General features: G+C 57.7%; 1 protein-coding gene across 1 annotated transcript in view; it reads right to left on the bottom strand.

Annotated features, from left to right (window-relative positions):
- Positions 1-16,041, bottom strand: part of PIK3R3 (phosphoinositide-3-kinase regulatory subunit 3) — a 76,943-nt gene that overhangs the window by 58,985 nt on the left and 1,917 nt on the right. Inside the window, exons 2-6 of the mRNA XM_058809026.1 lie at positions 13,544-13,639; positions 13,211-13,288; positions 4,930-5,061; positions 1,921-2,122; positions 1,471-1,556 (exon numbers count right to left, since the gene is read on the bottom strand). Coding sequence (XP_058665009.1) covers positions 1,471-1,556; positions 1,921-2,122; positions 4,930-5,061; positions 13,211-13,288; positions 13,544-13,639 — 594 coding nt within the window. The remainder of the gene's footprint in view (positions 1-1,470; positions 1,557-1,920; positions 2,123-4,929; positions 5,062-13,210; positions 13,289-13,543; positions 13,640-16,041) is intronic.

Below are 16,041 nucleotides of genomic sequence, written 5' to 3' on the forward strand. Positions count from 1 at the left end.
CTCGCTTTTAGGTACAAAGAGAGGGGGGGTGGCAGGACTTGCCTGAAGTCCCACAGTGAGTCCAGGTGTCCTGTGTCCTGCCCCACACTTGTGGGATGGCCACAGGGGAGATTTTGACTCAGAAAGGTGATGAGGACCTCAAGATCCTGCTCAACCCCTCTCTTCAGTTTGGGGTGGTGACACAGATGACATTACAAAGTCTGGGGACGGCAGCAGTGACCCCAGGGACTGCTGGGCTGCAGCTGCCCATCAGCTGGATCAGCAGGTGGAAGAGACAGATGCATCCTGACAAACTCATGGGTGTGAGCTTGGGGGAGAGCAATAAATGAGATGACAGGTCTGAAAGGGCTGATTTATGAGGAATATTAAGAGTCGTAATCCAGCCTGGCCTGGCCATCCCCCAGGGAGGCAGGGTGGTGACAAGGACCCAGAGACATCACAAACCAACAGGATTCACTGAGGCCAGCGCCAACATATCTCCAAGCAGGAGGGCTGGAAGCAATTGTGCCTCTCAGGCATCCAGGCACTCAGTGTGGGGGAAGAGATGGGTCTCAGTGACAGCCTGGAGATGGGATCCCACAAGAATGGGTCTCTGTGGTGCTCCAGGTCTGAGGTTTGTGCTCCCTCCTATGTACATCCCTACTTGGATGGACCAGTTGCCCCCATCCTTGGGGTGCTGCAGAGGGCACAGGGAGCATGGGCTTTAATTTTGGACAGTGATGGGATCACAGCTGCCACCCAGCAAGAATGACACAGCAAGAGAAGGCGGCAGCAGAGCAAAAGAGTGAGGAGGTGCTGGAGACAAACACTGGTGTTGGCAATGAAAGGGGCAGGATGCAGCCCTGGGGGTGAGGATCATTAACATCTGCAGAAAAAACCACTCTCCTGACTGCTGCCCATGCATGGAGAGGTGGGGGCAAGTGCCTGTCCTCATCCCCACCCTGGAGATGCCCTGTGGGGGAGCAGCAGTGGATGCAGAGTGATTCTGCACACATGGGAACTAAATGTGAGTCAAAAATCATAAACCCTGATTGGATCCTGTAGCAAGTACCATCCTGCCATTTTATGGTCATGCTGCTATTTTTTTCCTCTCAGATTATACCCAGATCCCTGCTCTCTGAAACATGCTGCACATGAGCCCCCCACCAAGAGCCCCCAGCTCATACCAAGCCCACAAGGTGGGGGACCAGAAGTTGTTTGCATCACAAACCCAGGGATCAGAGAGCAATGACAGAGACATGAAGCCAGAAAACATCTGCAAACCTTCTGAGGGGCTGCAAGAAATGGCCCCAGATCAGTGTCTGTGAGGAGAAAGGAGGGAAACGGGGCAGGAAGCCAGCATGGTCTGGGCACTGCCACAGGGACAGAAGCACCTCCTCATCACTGAAACTGCCCCGTGGCTTGCTGCTGTCACTGCTCTGAATGCCAATCCCGCTGTCCCCCCTCCACCACCAGCCAGATGTCTCTTACCAGGAGCTGCTGGCAGCTCTGCCACCTCGCTGGCCATGATGAAGGACTCGAGGATCCTTGCACGGAGCTCAGGGCCTGCCTCGGTGCTGAGAGGAGAAGGGGAGGGGTGTGAGGAACCAGCAGTTCCACCTCCCTGGAGACCCCCAGCTCCCTGGAACAGCAAGCAGCTACCCCAGTGGGTCTGCTGTGGGACTGAGGCATTGCTGTGGGACCAAGGCAATGCTGTGAATCCCAGTGTGTGCATTGTGCCTGCTCACTTTGGGAACGGGTGTGATGTCTGAGCACCACAGCTGCAATGGCAGCTTCCACATCTGGCCTCCCCCTTCGGAGAACACTGTGCCTGGGGCACTGGTGGGCTGTCATACAGCAGAACCAGCTTGGCTGGGAGCAGCCTGTCCATGGGCACCCTCCTGTCACCCTCCCTGTCCCGTGCATGGCAGGGCACCTCACCTGGCAGCCCCAGGGCACAGCAGCAGCTCCCCGAAGAGCTCCCCGAGGAGCCGGGGCGAGAGGCGGCTGCGGTGGCCGCCCTGGCACAGGTGGCAGAAGTGGCGGGCAAGCTGGCGCAGGAGCAGTGCCTGGGGCTGGGGCAGGGCTGGAGGGGCCAGCAGGGCTCTGGCTCGCTGGCCACACTCCTCCAGGCCTGGGGTCTCTGTAGCAGGAAAAAAAATGGTTAGGTGGGAGGTTAGGGGCATCCCCGTGCCGCTCATGAGAGCTCAGCACCTACCAGCACACAGGGCATGAGCTGTGGTAGTTCTCTGCTCCTCCTAGAGATCCAAAAAACCCTGACCTCAACCTCTCCCAACACTATTTTTTTACAGCCCATCCCTTCCCAGACAGGCCATGGGACTTGTGGATATCCCAGGGTCTGCAGAGATTATTTCTTCGGGGTCTTGGCCACTTCTTTTTGGGGTTTGTCTGCCATGTTTACCCAGTCACACCACCCCAGATCAGGCTGTCAGGTGCCTTTGGCACATTCCCACTGTCAGCACATCCAGGGAGGGAGCTCAGAGGGCTGCACCTCAAAATCCCTCAGTGCTGCTCAAATGGAGAATATTCCATGGTGCAGAGCAAAGCCATAGTAAAGGCAGAGGTGGGAAAAAGGGCACCAGCTTGAAGATCTGCTGAATTTAAAGGCTCAGCCCTCCACTGCACAAACAGTGAGCTGAGAGGGAAAAGGGGTTTTAGGAATTAAAAATAATGTGCACTTGGGCTGCAGGTGGGCAGGTGGGGCTGCAGTGAGGCTCCTGCAGCCCTCTGCATCATGGTCTCACTCCCCATGAAACACAGCACAGGGAGAGCTGACAGGGGTGCAGCTGCTTCCAATGATAGTGGAATTGCCCACATGGATAAAATCAGACAATGGCATTGCACATCACAGAACAAAAACCAAAACCACTTGCTGCCAAAACCACTGTCACGGGTGCCCTGAGCAGCCCACAGCCCACAGCCCCCACCATGTCCCCAGTGCCCTCTGGCAGATTTGGCCGGGGCTCCCTGGTCTTGTGAGCTGTGAGCTCAGCGCCCTGGGACTGCGATGCTGCCCCAGGCACAGGAAACAGCCACTCTCCAGCCATCCTCCATCCCTGCCTTGTCCCAGCCCTTTTATCTGCTGGGGACAGGGAGGTCCCCAGGGCTGGGCTGCTCTCAGCTGCCTTCAAAGCCTGGCCTGGCCGGGGGCTGACTCAGCTCCCCGCGGCTCTTTGCACCAGGACTGAGGCTTGGCCAGTGAGCAGCCAGCTCCTGACATCCATCCTTGGAGCCAGGGTGCACCAGAGCTGGAGGGCCAGGGGTCTGGGATCCCCTCCAAAGCGGGTCTGCACCCCAGCCGTCTTTGTGATGGGGTCTTGGTGAGTCCTTGTATCCAACAAGCTGCTCCTGAGGGATGTTTAGCTTCGCTCCAGGGCCTTCCCTGCCGTAATTCTGCTTTTTTTGCACCTTTTTGCACCTAGAAGATCCTGCAGGAGAAGTTTCACGGCTAAAGGGGGAATTTGAGGATGTTTTTCCCTTCCTTTTGAAGGTGGTCATCTTGATGCTCTCCCAGCTCTCAGCCTCAAGCAGGGCAGAAGAGCCTTGCAGGGCAGGCTGCCAGAACCCAGCACAGTCTCCTCAAAGACTTACATTTTAATTTTTTCTTTTAAGCCCCAGAGAAATCCTCTTCCCATTGGTTTCTGCACCGTGCTGCCCCCTCCTCCTCCTGCCCCTGTTGTGCCAGGAGCAGAGCCCGCTGCAGCACAGGCTGCAGGGAAAGGCGCTTCCCTTTGAAGTTGCTTAACGAGGCAACCCAGCTAATTGCTTCCTAATTGCGTTTTTATCCTTGGAAGGGAGGCAGCCTTTGATTTCTCCTCTGACGGGTGAGGGGAAGGCAGCTTCTCTGTGCCACCAGCCCCAGGGGTATTTCTTCTGGCTCTGTGTCTTAGCACAGGACAGGGAGGATGGGGTGGGAGTTATCCCTCACCTTCTCCCTGCGTCCCTTCTGCCTCGATGGAGGCCACAAAGAGCCCATGGCCTTTTCCCATCAGGATACGGTAGGAAAGGCCACACTGGTCTGGGTACTGGTGATCTTTTAGTGCCTCTTAAGGCAGCCAGGAATATGATCTGCCCAAGCACTAATCTGGCTTAGGATGGGGAGGTGATGCTCAGGGATGGAGGGTACTGCAGCAACTGGCAGTGAGATGAGGGCTGCTGTGGAAGGGGAAGAAATCCTGGTTTCATGAGCATTAAGAGGTTCAGGTCCTGTTGAACACAGTGGGCAAGGGTTTCCTGTGTGCCTGGTGATGCCCACGGGCCCTCAGGCTGGGAGGGGGTGAGTGGCTCTGTGGGGACTCACTTGAGATGGGTTTTGGTCTGGCCTCACTGTTGGGATGAGCCATGGGCTCTGCTGACCTGGGTATGAGCCCTGCTCTGTTTATTTGAAAAGAAATCAAATAAAACCAAAACCCTGATGGTCTTCTACATTTGCACAGAGCCTCAAAACCTTGCAGGGATCTAAAGGCACTTCCTAATGGCACTAAATTGAAAAAGCTGAGAATTTTTTGTGCCCATATAAAGCCAGGAGTTAATGAGATTACAGGAAAAAATTCCCAGGCAGCAGAGCCAAAATATTATAATAACTCTTTCTTCTGGGGCCAGCATCACCCAGCCTTGGCAGCTGCCCGTCCTGGCAGGCAGCACCTCCTCCTCCAGGCACTGCAGAGGGAGAAGACCACGCTGGGGTGGGGGCAAAGCAGCCCCCTGGATGTCCCTTCTTTCCTAGAGCATCTCCCAAATGATGCTGTGCTGCTCCAGCACAGGTGATGTTCCCAATGGCCCTTTGTAAAATCTGCCTTTAGTACAGCACTGGGCAGGGGATGGGGTCAGAGCCACCCTGGAGATGCTGGGAAGCCTTTTTAGAGGCTTCCCAAAGTTTCTCCAGCCCCACAGAGGTCCCAGGTGTGGGGGCAGCCCGTGTGTGCTTACCTTGAGCCATGTGGACCAGGTCACTGTAGAGAGCTGGAGGGATGAGGGGTGTGGGGAGCTCCTGGAGGTACCACTTGAGGGCATCTGCCAGTGTCTGGGCCTCATACAGGTCCATGTCCACAGCTGAGGCATCTGGGGAGGGAGACACAGGGAGCCCTGAGCCCATGGTTCTTCCCCCTGGCACAGAACTCTGAGCTCTTCATCCCTGTGCAGACATGGGGGCTGATTTCTGTGCCCATGCCCCCCTCTCCCCAGTGGGGCAGTGCATGATTTTACTGCCACCACTCACCCAGCAAATATTCCTGTTCCGATTTCCACTGACCCCGAGTTCCACGTGCCCAAGGAGAGCACGAGGCGGCATCTCTGCTCTGAGTAAACTGTGCATGGGACAGGGAGCCTCACCATCCCACTGGGGTCCCACTGCAGGATAGGACCCATGGGAAGAACTGAGCAACTGCCCCAGGAACCTTCCAGTTTTCAGGGCCAGGTGCCATGTGCCAACCCCAGCCCAGCAGGACCTGCTTGGAGAAGGCATCCATGGAATGGGGTTATGGTTCCCAGACAATTCAAATTGCTAAAGGCCCATGTGACCCCAGTAATCCCAAAATGGTGTGAATGTGCCCCAATTGGCATCACTTCTCCCAGGCCTGAAAGGTGCTGCCCTGGGGAGGTGGTGAAGGATGCTCCAGGAATGGGGAAAGCACAGGAGGCCACACAGCCTGGGCTCAGGGGCTCAGGGCTCCTGGGATCAGGACAGGGACAGTGCTGGGAGCAGAAATGTCCCATGGCCTGTCAGGAGTCAGGGGGTGGGATGCGTCTGTCTGAGCCCCAGGCCAGGCCAGCACAGGGACATACATTGCTTCACCCTGGTCCAGGGGGAAGAAGCCTTTCAGCATCCTTTGGTATTGCCTCATGTGTTTGTCTTGGAGGTCTCCCATCCTGGCTGGGCTGGGTGGTGGCTGTCTGGAGGGTGATGGTGCCTTTTGCAAAGATCTGAAGGTTTCAAAATCTGGCTTTGGTTCAAGCTGGACCCAAATGCAATGTTTTGAAATTCTTCTTCTTGGAGAATTTGGAGGGTGAGGGTTACAGGAGGATGGGAATAATTTAAAAAATGAACATATTTGAGATGGTCTGAAATGTTTAATTTAAAAAAAAGAAAATGAAAATTGTAATTTTCTTAAAGATGCTGTGTCAGGCCCCAAATGGCCAGGAATGACAGAGAAGAGTGTGGGCTTGCTCAGAGCAGGTTCTGAGCCCCCTTCACTCTGCTCACTGGATCTTTACCCCCTCAATGCACCTTCACTGAAATTGGAGCCATTTTGGAAGATGCTCCACCTCCCAGCCCAGCATCTTCCAGCAGAAAATGTTGTGAGCCTCCAACCACTCCAGCTGTGCTTCCTTCTGGGACAATAAACCCAAAAGAGGAGAGCAACCCTCTTTCCTAGGACAAGGCTTTAGAGGCACACATTCAGCAGGGCTGGGATGGGGAGCAGCTGGGAAAAGCTGTTTTTGAGCACCTTGACCTTGATCTCCTCTGGCTGGAGTGTCCCTGCTGTGCAGCAGGCAGCCTGGGAGCCTGCCTGCCTGCCTGCGTGGGAACACCAAGCTGCAGTGGGCCCCTTATGGCCAGGGCCTTCCATTTGGCTCCCAGACGGAGAGCAAACAGATTGGCCAATGCCCGAAGGGAAGCCTTTAACCCAGCCATTGGAGACGCTGCCTCACTGTCAGCAGCTGGGAGCTGTGTCCGGGGCAGCCTGGGGACAGCCGGGACAGATGCCACCATGAGCCATCCAGTGTGGCCAAATGTCAGCCAGGGCAAACGGGGTGCTGCCCTTTGGCACCCCAGGAAGTCACAGCATCTGCCCTTGGCATCCTCGAGGTGGGCAGGGCTGTGCCAGCTGCACCCTGGCCCCATTCTGGTCCGTGTTCATGCTTCCATCTCCCAGCCACAATTCTGGCCCTCCTTGGCTGGCCAGAAGGGTTATTTCTGCCAGGTTTGTGAGGGCATGACAGCCAGGTCCCCATGTTTGGTAGCAGTTCCCCTGGAGCTGTGAGCTGGCAGGTTGTCTCGAGCTGGGCAGGTGGAGGAGAGTGGGGTTATGGATCCCACAAGATGCTCCAACACCTGGTTTTGGCTGAACACTCACAGTGCATGGCTAAAACCCAGGGATGCTGCTGGGGGTCCCAGGGTCTCATTGCACTGCAGAGAGCTTTTCCCATCACTGCAATGCACTGAGCAAACCCCAAAGCCCACCTGCCACGAGGGTTTCTGCAGGGACCTGTCACTCGCCTTAAGGATGTTGGCACGGATTGAGGAGAGCAGCCACAAGCTGTTCCTGCGCAGGAAAGGGGCCCTGCCGGGCGCTGGCCCCAGGCGATCAGCCCCGGGCTCCACCGTGGCCTAATTAGCTTGTTTGCCTCGTTAGGCATGAGCCTGGGGGGGTGTTCAAAGGGAAGGCTCAGCCGGTTTCAAAGCGAGATTCAAAAAACATCTTTACACCCGGAGAGAGGCGCGATGGGGAGAGCAGGGGGATTCACACGGCGCTGACAGAGACTGATTGCTGACAGCACCGTTCTCCGTGGCACTGCACTAGAAGTAGCCATTAGCCTGCTGTCCCCGTCCTGCTGGAAATGCAGTGGCATCCTCCTGCCCACGGAGGAGTTCTCCTCCTGCCCCAGAGGCTGCCCTGCTGAGCTGGGCTCCCCATCAGGCTGAGAGCACAACGGGGATGCTCCGAGCTGTCCCCCAGCCGTCCCGGCAGCTCGGGGAGGCTCAGCCGGCAGCGGGGGAAGGGTTAACCCCGCAGCCTTCCCAGACAATTACCACCGTCCTGACCCCACGGATGCTGCTCTCTTCTTATCTGAGGGAAATGATAACCAGCTATAAGAAGTTAATGAAGCTGCAGGATGAGTCAATGCTCTCCTGCTGCTCTCCAGATGTTCCCATCCTTTCCCCAGGGGAATGATGGAGGAATGACGGAGGGATTCCATCTGCCTGCCATAAATAGAAGGAAAACACCCCAAAACCCCAACCTCGACCCCACACCAACCCCCTCCAACACACAACCTGCTTGCTGGCCTGCTGGCAGAGCAAGCATCTGGGGACCAGCGGCCAGCATGCCTTGCCCATGGAGGGGTGAAAAGCAGGAATAAATTTTGGACTGGGGACAGGGACTGTGGGATGACCACTGGCCCAGGGGGAAGGACTTCCAGCCTCCTCCTAGTGGCATTCCAGACCCCACATCCCAGCGGAGGCAGAAAGGTGCAGGAGCTGTGGGCTGAGTCAGGCTGGGCAGGAAATCCAGGAGCTCTCCCGCAGCTGCAGCCGGCCGGGGAGGCGTGAGTAAGGCTGAGTTTCGGTAAACGAGGAGGATGTTTGGCCACAGGGCTGTGGGGGAGGTGGGGGCTGTTCTGAAGGAGAGGCTTGAGCAGGTCCTGGTAACCAGCTGTCCCCTGTATGTGGCCACAGGTGACGCTGCTCCCAGAGCCCTGAGCCCTGAGCAGCTCGTGGGTGACAGGGTCCCTGCCCTGCCCAGCACCCAGGGCCCCCCTCCCTGGATGGGAGAGACTCCAGCAGGCTGAGCTGGGCCTTGGCCACCGAGCGCTGCTGCAGTGAGATGCTCTCAGGTGTGTGGTCCCTGTGACAGAGGGGCACCCAAACCACCCTGGGGCTGACTGAAATACCGACCTGGGAGTTTCCCTACCCCTTGCAGACCTTTTAGTTTTAGCTGTCCCTGGGTGCTAGAGAGATGTCCTTGCTGTCCAGTTGTGGGGGCTGTACGTTCCCATCCGCACGGATGCTGAGCAGGCACTCGAGCTCCAGGGCATCCCACAGTGAGGTTTTACTGGGAAACTGTGCACCAAATCAGGGAATATTTCCCAGCTTTGACTCAGCATCATTGTAGCATCTCCCAGCCAGCCTGCTGCTACCTTGTGCTGGGATTTGGCAGCTGCCAGGACACCCCCTGCCCATGCACAGGAGCTCCTGCCAGCTCCAAACACTCTCCCAGCTGGGCTTCACCCCACCGTACCCTTGGCTTGCACTCAGCCAGGGTGGGGGTGCTGGGATCCCATTTGAGGGTGCCCGCTGAGCCTGCCTTCCCCCACCTCACCTTCCCTAAGGCAATCCCCTTCCTCAGTTTTCCCAGCTGCTATGGGAGGGGATGGCAAAAACTCACCCCCAGTTCTCCCTGATAGGTCTGGCAGGGATGTCTCTGCTGCTGCCGTTTATTTACCCTTCTTTCATCACCACCAAATATAAGAGATGAGCTCATGCCTCTCGCCAGGCTCTGACGACACGGGGTTTATTTCCACTGCAGGTATAAATAAAAAGCAGTGCCGCAGGCACCGGGGCGCCTCACGCTCGGGAGGAAAGTCATCCTGGTGGAATGAGCTTGCCCAGGGGAAACCAGAGCCCTTGGGGGCCTCCGATGCCCTGTGGCATCCCAGGGATGAAGTTGGGGATGCGCTCCCTCCCTGCGCATCCCCACCGTGGTGACAGGGGCAGCGGCGTGAGCCCCCCAAGCCGCTCCTCGCTCCCCGACCCTTTCTGCCTAGCAGCAGCTCCTGGCAGCCCCGGCGCAGCCCCGGGACCCACGGTGTGTCGCTAATCCCCACCGAGAGCTGACCTAATTCCCGGGCACGTGAGCGTGTCTCCAGGCAGAGCGCAGGGAGCGCGCAGGGCCGGCAGCGCGCCCGGCACGCCCGGAGACACCGGCTCCAATCGGCCGCGCTCTGCCGCCGCCTTCCCCGGCAGCCCCGCCGCTGCTGCCGGCCCTGACAACAGCGGAGCCGCTTCCCATTGCTGCGCTTGTATCTGGGGAAGGGTCTCCGTGTGTGTTTACAGCGTCTGCAGCTGCGCGCCAGAGCCCCGAGCAGAGCGCGGTTATCCAAAGCGCGGGGGAGGGTTCGGTGCTTCGCAGCCATCCCGGGAGGGCTCGGTCCCACCGGAGCCATAGGGAGCACCCACGGACCCCCGGGGTGAGCTCTCTGTGCACCGACCCCTCCAGGGAGGAGGGGTAAGGACACAGATCTTCCCTGTAAGGGGTGGCAAAGCACTGCCCGGACATTCACACAGGACTTTGCAGCCATTCCCAAGCCAAACCTCCCCCAGCTTGGGTCCTTCAGGTCTGAAGGGCTCCATCACCCACCAGCCCACCCACAGCTCTGCTGCTACCACCCAAAGAACGTCCCAAGTGTCCAGCAGCAGCAGTGAGAAGGCTCCCTGCCACATCCCAGGTGTGGACAGAACCTGGAGCAAGCCTGGGGGGAGAAGACATCAGGTCTGGGCACTGAAGGGGCTCATACACCTCATGTCCCCGAGCACTGTGGGGTTAGTGGGTGATTTGCCCCTTCCCCGTACCCCAAACAGCCCCTGAGCTGGGGACAGCAGCCCAGGGACACAGGGGACAGCAGGAGTGATGGCAGCTGGAAACTCTTGGGGTCAGTGTGAGGCCCCACACCACAGAAATACCCCAGGGTGTGAAGCAGCTCCCACCCAGGTACTGCAGGGACTGCTGGGGGCAGCAGGGTGAAACTCTGCTTTATTCCTCTCTTTCAGCCCATACTCTTTCCCTGACACTGCAGCAGGGCTCCTGGCTGGCTCATCACCTCCCAGCCTTTGCTGAGCTCTCCCCAGCCCCCTGTGAGTCTGCAGCTTTTCTTTAAGTCCCTTTTTGGTGCCACCATGTGACTCTGATTCTCATGTTCAGTGATGCTGCATGCCCCCCTCCCCTCTCTTAATTGTTCTTGCAGCATCCATGATGGAAATACCAATTTTGGTGCACAGGCTCTGGACAGCAGTCAGATGCCACTGACCTGCAGAGTGTCACCAGTGCCAGCATGGGGACAGGCTCAGCTCAGACTGTAGAGCCATGAGGAGCCACTCTGTCCAATGCTGCCATGAGGATGGGAAACCTCATCCCAAACCTGGCTGATGATCAGCTCAGGGACTGCCCACAGGTAAGATCCCCCCCAGTAAGGGCTCTAAAAGGGCCAGGGACGGGGAAAGGGTTCAATCAGCACAACTCAGACCTGTGCCTGCACTGCCAGCCCTGGGAATAGAGTGCCCATGGGCTCCTAGGGACAGCCAGGATCTCACTTGCACAGTTCCTTGTGTCCCAAGGTCCTCCTCTTTCTTCCCACTGGAAATTCAGACTCTCTTTTAGTGCAGAAAACAAGCTGAGTTCTCCAACACATTGAGACATGGGGGGTAGAAAACCAACATCTGAACTTTTCCAGCCCTTGCTCCTCTTCCCTTGCACTCTCTAGCAGTTTTCCTTCCACCCCTGCCAAACACCAGTGGGATTTGGGCATTCACAGGGAAGCTGAAACCCCCAGTGGGCACCTGCTTTTCCCCCCAGCCCAGACATGGTTTGGTTCCAGCAGCCACCAACCCTGGCTCTGCTTTGTCCCCATTCCCCGGGATGAAGCTTGTCCTTTGCAGGCAGGCTGCTGGCAGAAAGAGGACACACTGGGAGGGGAAGGGAAAACCAGCAGGAGCACGGGAGGAAGGGAGATGTGACTCTGTCTTCTCACCCACAGGGCAAGCAAACTCCAATGTTCCAGCACGGCTGTTCTACTCCACTGAATGCAATGATAGCCCTTGTATGGGAGACAAAGCAGAGATGCTCTCCTGCCCTCCCCAGCCCAGAGTGGGCTCCAGAAGGGTCCTGGGGAAGCACCCCTGGCTCTGTGCTCTGCAGGAGGTTGCAATAGGAGCAGGCTGCCAAGCTTGGCGTCTGCTGGGATGCTTGACTCGGGCAGGAACGTCATTCCCATCCTGCTGCAGAGCATCCCTCTGGCATGGCTGAGCATCAGCCCCTTCAGCTGAGAGATAACAAGTGTAGGACTTGTCCTTCCCCCTCTGGGGAGCTCTGGCTTTGCCCAGCTCGGTGTTGCTGAGCACAAGGGGCAGCCCCCTACAGTGCCTAATTAAAGATTTCAGACCCTGAGGAGATGTGGGCTTGAGAGTATCAAATCTCTCATGGCTGCTGGTGTTTTTAAAGGACTTTCAAATGTTTTGAAAACCACAATGGCATTTCTCTGACCAGTGCTGGGCCCTGCCATGGGAGATGGACGGACCTGGACAGACATACCAAGTGCCCAAAGCTCTGGCCAAGCCAGTGGGGCTGGGAGGATCTCCTAAGGCTGAGTAGGATTTTGGCAGCAACTGCAGTGGTGCTGCTCTGTGGGGAGCCCTGGACCTGCCTGGGATGCTGCACCCGCTGCATGGGAGGAACAGAGGACCCATAACTCCTGCTTGGAAACCACACCATCCTTCTCGTGTTGGCACTGCTGCCCATGCCCAGCCTAGGCACTACCAGTGCCCAGGGCAGCCCAGGGGATTGCTCTCGGATGCCTGCACCTCCTGCAGAGCTCAGACAGTAAATATGGCCCGGGCTACAAGGCTGTGAAGAAAAGCATCCACAGGAGAAGAGTGGGGTGGTGGGGTTAGTGCCCCCAGCCCCCATCACCACCGCAGCCCTGCTCGGGGAATGGGGAAGGAGCATCCCTGCGAGCTCTCCTCTCCTCTCCTGCATCCCTCCTTCCCCGCCCGGCGGGACTCGGTTCCCGGTGCGCGGGAAGCGATGAGGTCATGGTGCTTAATATAGCGATTTCATCACAGCCCTTCTCCCCAGCAACACCGCCCGGCTCCCGCCGCCCCCCGGCCGGCAGCGCCCGGCATGCGGCGGGATGCGGGCCCGGCCCTCGGTGGGGCCGCCCGTGCCTGGAGTCACAGTGCCGCCCTCTGGGCACGGCGGCCGCAGGATGGGGATGCTCCCTGCACCCCCCAGCCCCCCAAAAACCCAGATCGGAGCGGCACGCTGGATCCACCGCGTCCCCCCCGCCCCGCCATGTGCCATCCTATCCCAGCCGCGGGTTTAGAGGCAGGTACGGGGAATTGTTTTTCTCCTTCCCCCCACCCTGCTCATGCCCCTAAGTCCTGCAAACAGCTTCCCATTCTTGTAAATAATGAGCTTTCCCTTTCCTCTTTCTTTTCCCTATCCCCAAGACGCTTTCTCCCTGCCCTGCTTCTTAGATACAAACCCTAGAGATTTAAAAAATCAAGTATTTTTGTCCCCCTCAACCCCCCAAAAAACATTCTCCTAAAGCGCCCCTGCCCTGCACCTGCATCACTTTTATCTGCATCACACGGGCAGAAGAGGGGGTCGGCATGCAGGCAGGGCCGCACAGAGCTGGGATTAGGGGATGTTGGTGCTGTAACCCCTCTTTGCCAGGGCAGCATCGCCCCCACAGCCCCCTTCCCTCCGGGACTCACCAGCCAGGAGCGCCTGCTTCAGCTCCGCATCCCCCAGCGCGGCGGGGCCCGGCCTGTAGAGCACCTCGCTGTCGGGCCCTGCGACACAGCCCGGAGAGAGGGGTCAGTGCCGAGCCCACCGACACAGCCGGGAGAGAGGGGTCAGTGCCGAGCCCACCTCGCCCTTCCCGACACGGGGCAGGCGGAGGGGCAGGGAACACCGCGCTCCCACCCTGCCCTGCCCCGGGGGCTGGGGAGAGCTTTGGCTCCGGGGATGCTCTTGGGGCGCTCTGAAGCGGGCAGGGCTCTGTGGGCACCCGGGTGTGCCCTAGGCTGTGCCCTGGGTGTCCGTACCTTGTTTTTCCAGCGCCTCGATGAGCCTGGCCACGGTGTGCAGCGCCTGCTCGGGCAGGGCCGGGTGCTCGCTCAGCTCTGCCTGCCCGGGATGTCCTGCGGTGAAAAGAACGGGAGAATGGGTTTGGAAATTCCTGCCCGCAGGAATTCCGCTTTCCTCAGCTGCCCCAGGACAGGATCAAGCTGCTGCTTTGGCACAGCCACAACCAACACTTTGGCTCATGCATGTCTAATTTTGGAGCAGTTCTCCCTTTATTTTATACTCTTTTTGCAATAAGAGTCACCGTGGGGGCTCAGCTGCTTGCTGAGATGCAAAGACCTGCTCAGGCATGTGCCCTGTCCGTGGGGAGTGTCCCATCCTGGGCATGGAGATGCTCCAAGCCCAAACACCTTCCCCACCTCTGTTGCCAGGGCAGTGGGATGAGACTGCCCCTGCCATCACCCACAGTGACATGGGGCAGGAGCTGGGGACACAGAGCCGTGCCCAGCACAGACACGGCTCTCTGCAGCTCTCACCTGCTTGGGCTCTCTGCTGTGCACAGCAGGATTGAGCACAGGCCCAGGGAGCAGCCAGCCTCCCCTTGGCTGGTGCAGACCCCCCTCAGCCCCTAAAAACCCTTCATCCAAACAGGGGTCAGCACAGACCCCCGTGTGCTGCTCACTCCTGGGTTTTAGAGCAAGGACACCTCAGTGCAGACCATGGCAGAGAGGAGCAAAGCCCTTGACAGGCAGGAGAGCAGCTCTCCTTACTTCAGGGCATGTTGTATCCATCCATCCATCCATCCATCCATCCATCCATCCATCCATCCATCCCTCTTTATCACCCCAGCTGATAAACCCCTCCTGTGTGGGTCAAACCCAGCAGAGATCCTGGCAGGGCAGTGCTGGGATTTCTCCCTGCTCTCTCTTTGGTGGCCTTGGGAACCCAGAACAGCAGGGGCAGGGGCTGCACACACAGCGCCATGTGTGGCTGCTGCTGCATGGACAGCCTGTGGAAAGGCAAAATAAATATGAGAGGGACTTTAGGGAGGGCCAAGCTGCCTTCAATTTTCTGCAAAAACCACAACCTGGCTTCAACAGGTAGATCCAGGCTCTCATCCTCACCACGGTGGTGCCCTGGTGCTCTCTGGAGAGCAGATAATGATGCAAACCTGCCACTCCTGGGTGGCTGATCCAGTCCTCAGGCATGGCCACGACCCCCAAGCACAGCAAGGGGGTCCCCTCTGCCACCCATTGAGGGTGTGTTGGGAACAGGGAAGATTTCAGGGTTAAAAGCAAAGTGCATCATGTGAAGCTCATGCAAAAATGTCCCCACTGCATGAGTGGTTTCGTAATTAAGGAAACTGGGCTTTTCCTCCAAACCAGTGGCTTGGGGAAGAGGTGATGACTGCAAAAAAATAACTTTCTCCTGACTGGGAATGGCAGGAATGGCCCCAAGCTGTGCCACGCTGGACCCCAGCATCCTGATGCCCCAGGGGAGGTGGAGGTGGAGCCTTGGGGCAGTGGTGCTGCCCAGGACAAGTCAGGGGCAAAACAGCCAGCGAGATCCCCTGGGAGTCGGATCTGCTGCAGAGCCATTTTCGGGATGTTATTTAATTAAGAGAAGGACCATTCCTCCCTGCAGAGCCAGCCCTGGCTCCAAGGCATGGCTGGGACATGCAGTGTCTGTCATTCAGGGCTTCCTCCGTGGGCTGAGCCAGCCCAGGGTCCCTGAGTGGCACCAGGGCTCGGTGGGAACTGAGGGCACTGAGGTGGGGGAAATGGGATATGCTGCTGCCACAGAAATATAAATTCGGGTGCTTTTTTGCCAGAAAAACGTCCCTCAAACCTCGATCTGGAAATGGAATCAGTATGGGAAAAATTAAAAAAAAAAAAACCAAACCAAAAAAAAAACACCAAACAAAAAAAACCACAAACCAAAATTTCTCAAACCAAAACAAAAGTAGCTTCTCTTCCAAGAGGACGTTGGAGATTTTTACTCGAAGGGGAAGCCTGTGAGCTGGGAGGTTTGGGTTTAAACTGACACAAAATGGCACACACTGCTCCTGTGCTGCAGGAAGACGTGGTTGTGGGACAAAACATCCTCTGGTGAGGAGCCTGCACACTCTGGCATCACCCCAGGTAGGGGCACCCCATGGCTCAGCACTGGGAAGGCAGCACCCAGTGTCCCCCTGACAGCAGGGCTGGACACCTGGCCATGGCCAGAGCATGTCCTGCAGCCTCCCCAGCCTACCCCAAAACCTGGCAGTAAGGCTTTATTCCCTACTAAAAACTATTGATTTGACATTTTTAAAATGTTGTTATCCTTTCACCTGAGTGCACGCAGGGCTGGGGTGCCTACACTGAGACCTTCCTGGTGGGCCGGGCTCTCCGGCCAGGACGCACTTCCTGCTGCGGACATGCCTCGGTTTGCAGGGAATCTCCACATCATCAGCACCTCTGGGCAGGGGTCCCTGGGCACATTTCCCTTGGAGAGGAGCCCGTGGCACCCCCTGTGT

Source organism: Ammospiza caudacuta, chromosome 7, assembly GCF_027887145.1.
Source record: "Ammospiza caudacuta isolate bAmmCau1 chromosome 7, bAmmCau1.pri, whole genome shotgun sequence".
Taxonomy (NCBI): domain Eukaryota; kingdom Metazoa; phylum Chordata; class Aves; order Passeriformes; family Passerellidae; genus Ammospiza; species Ammospiza caudacuta.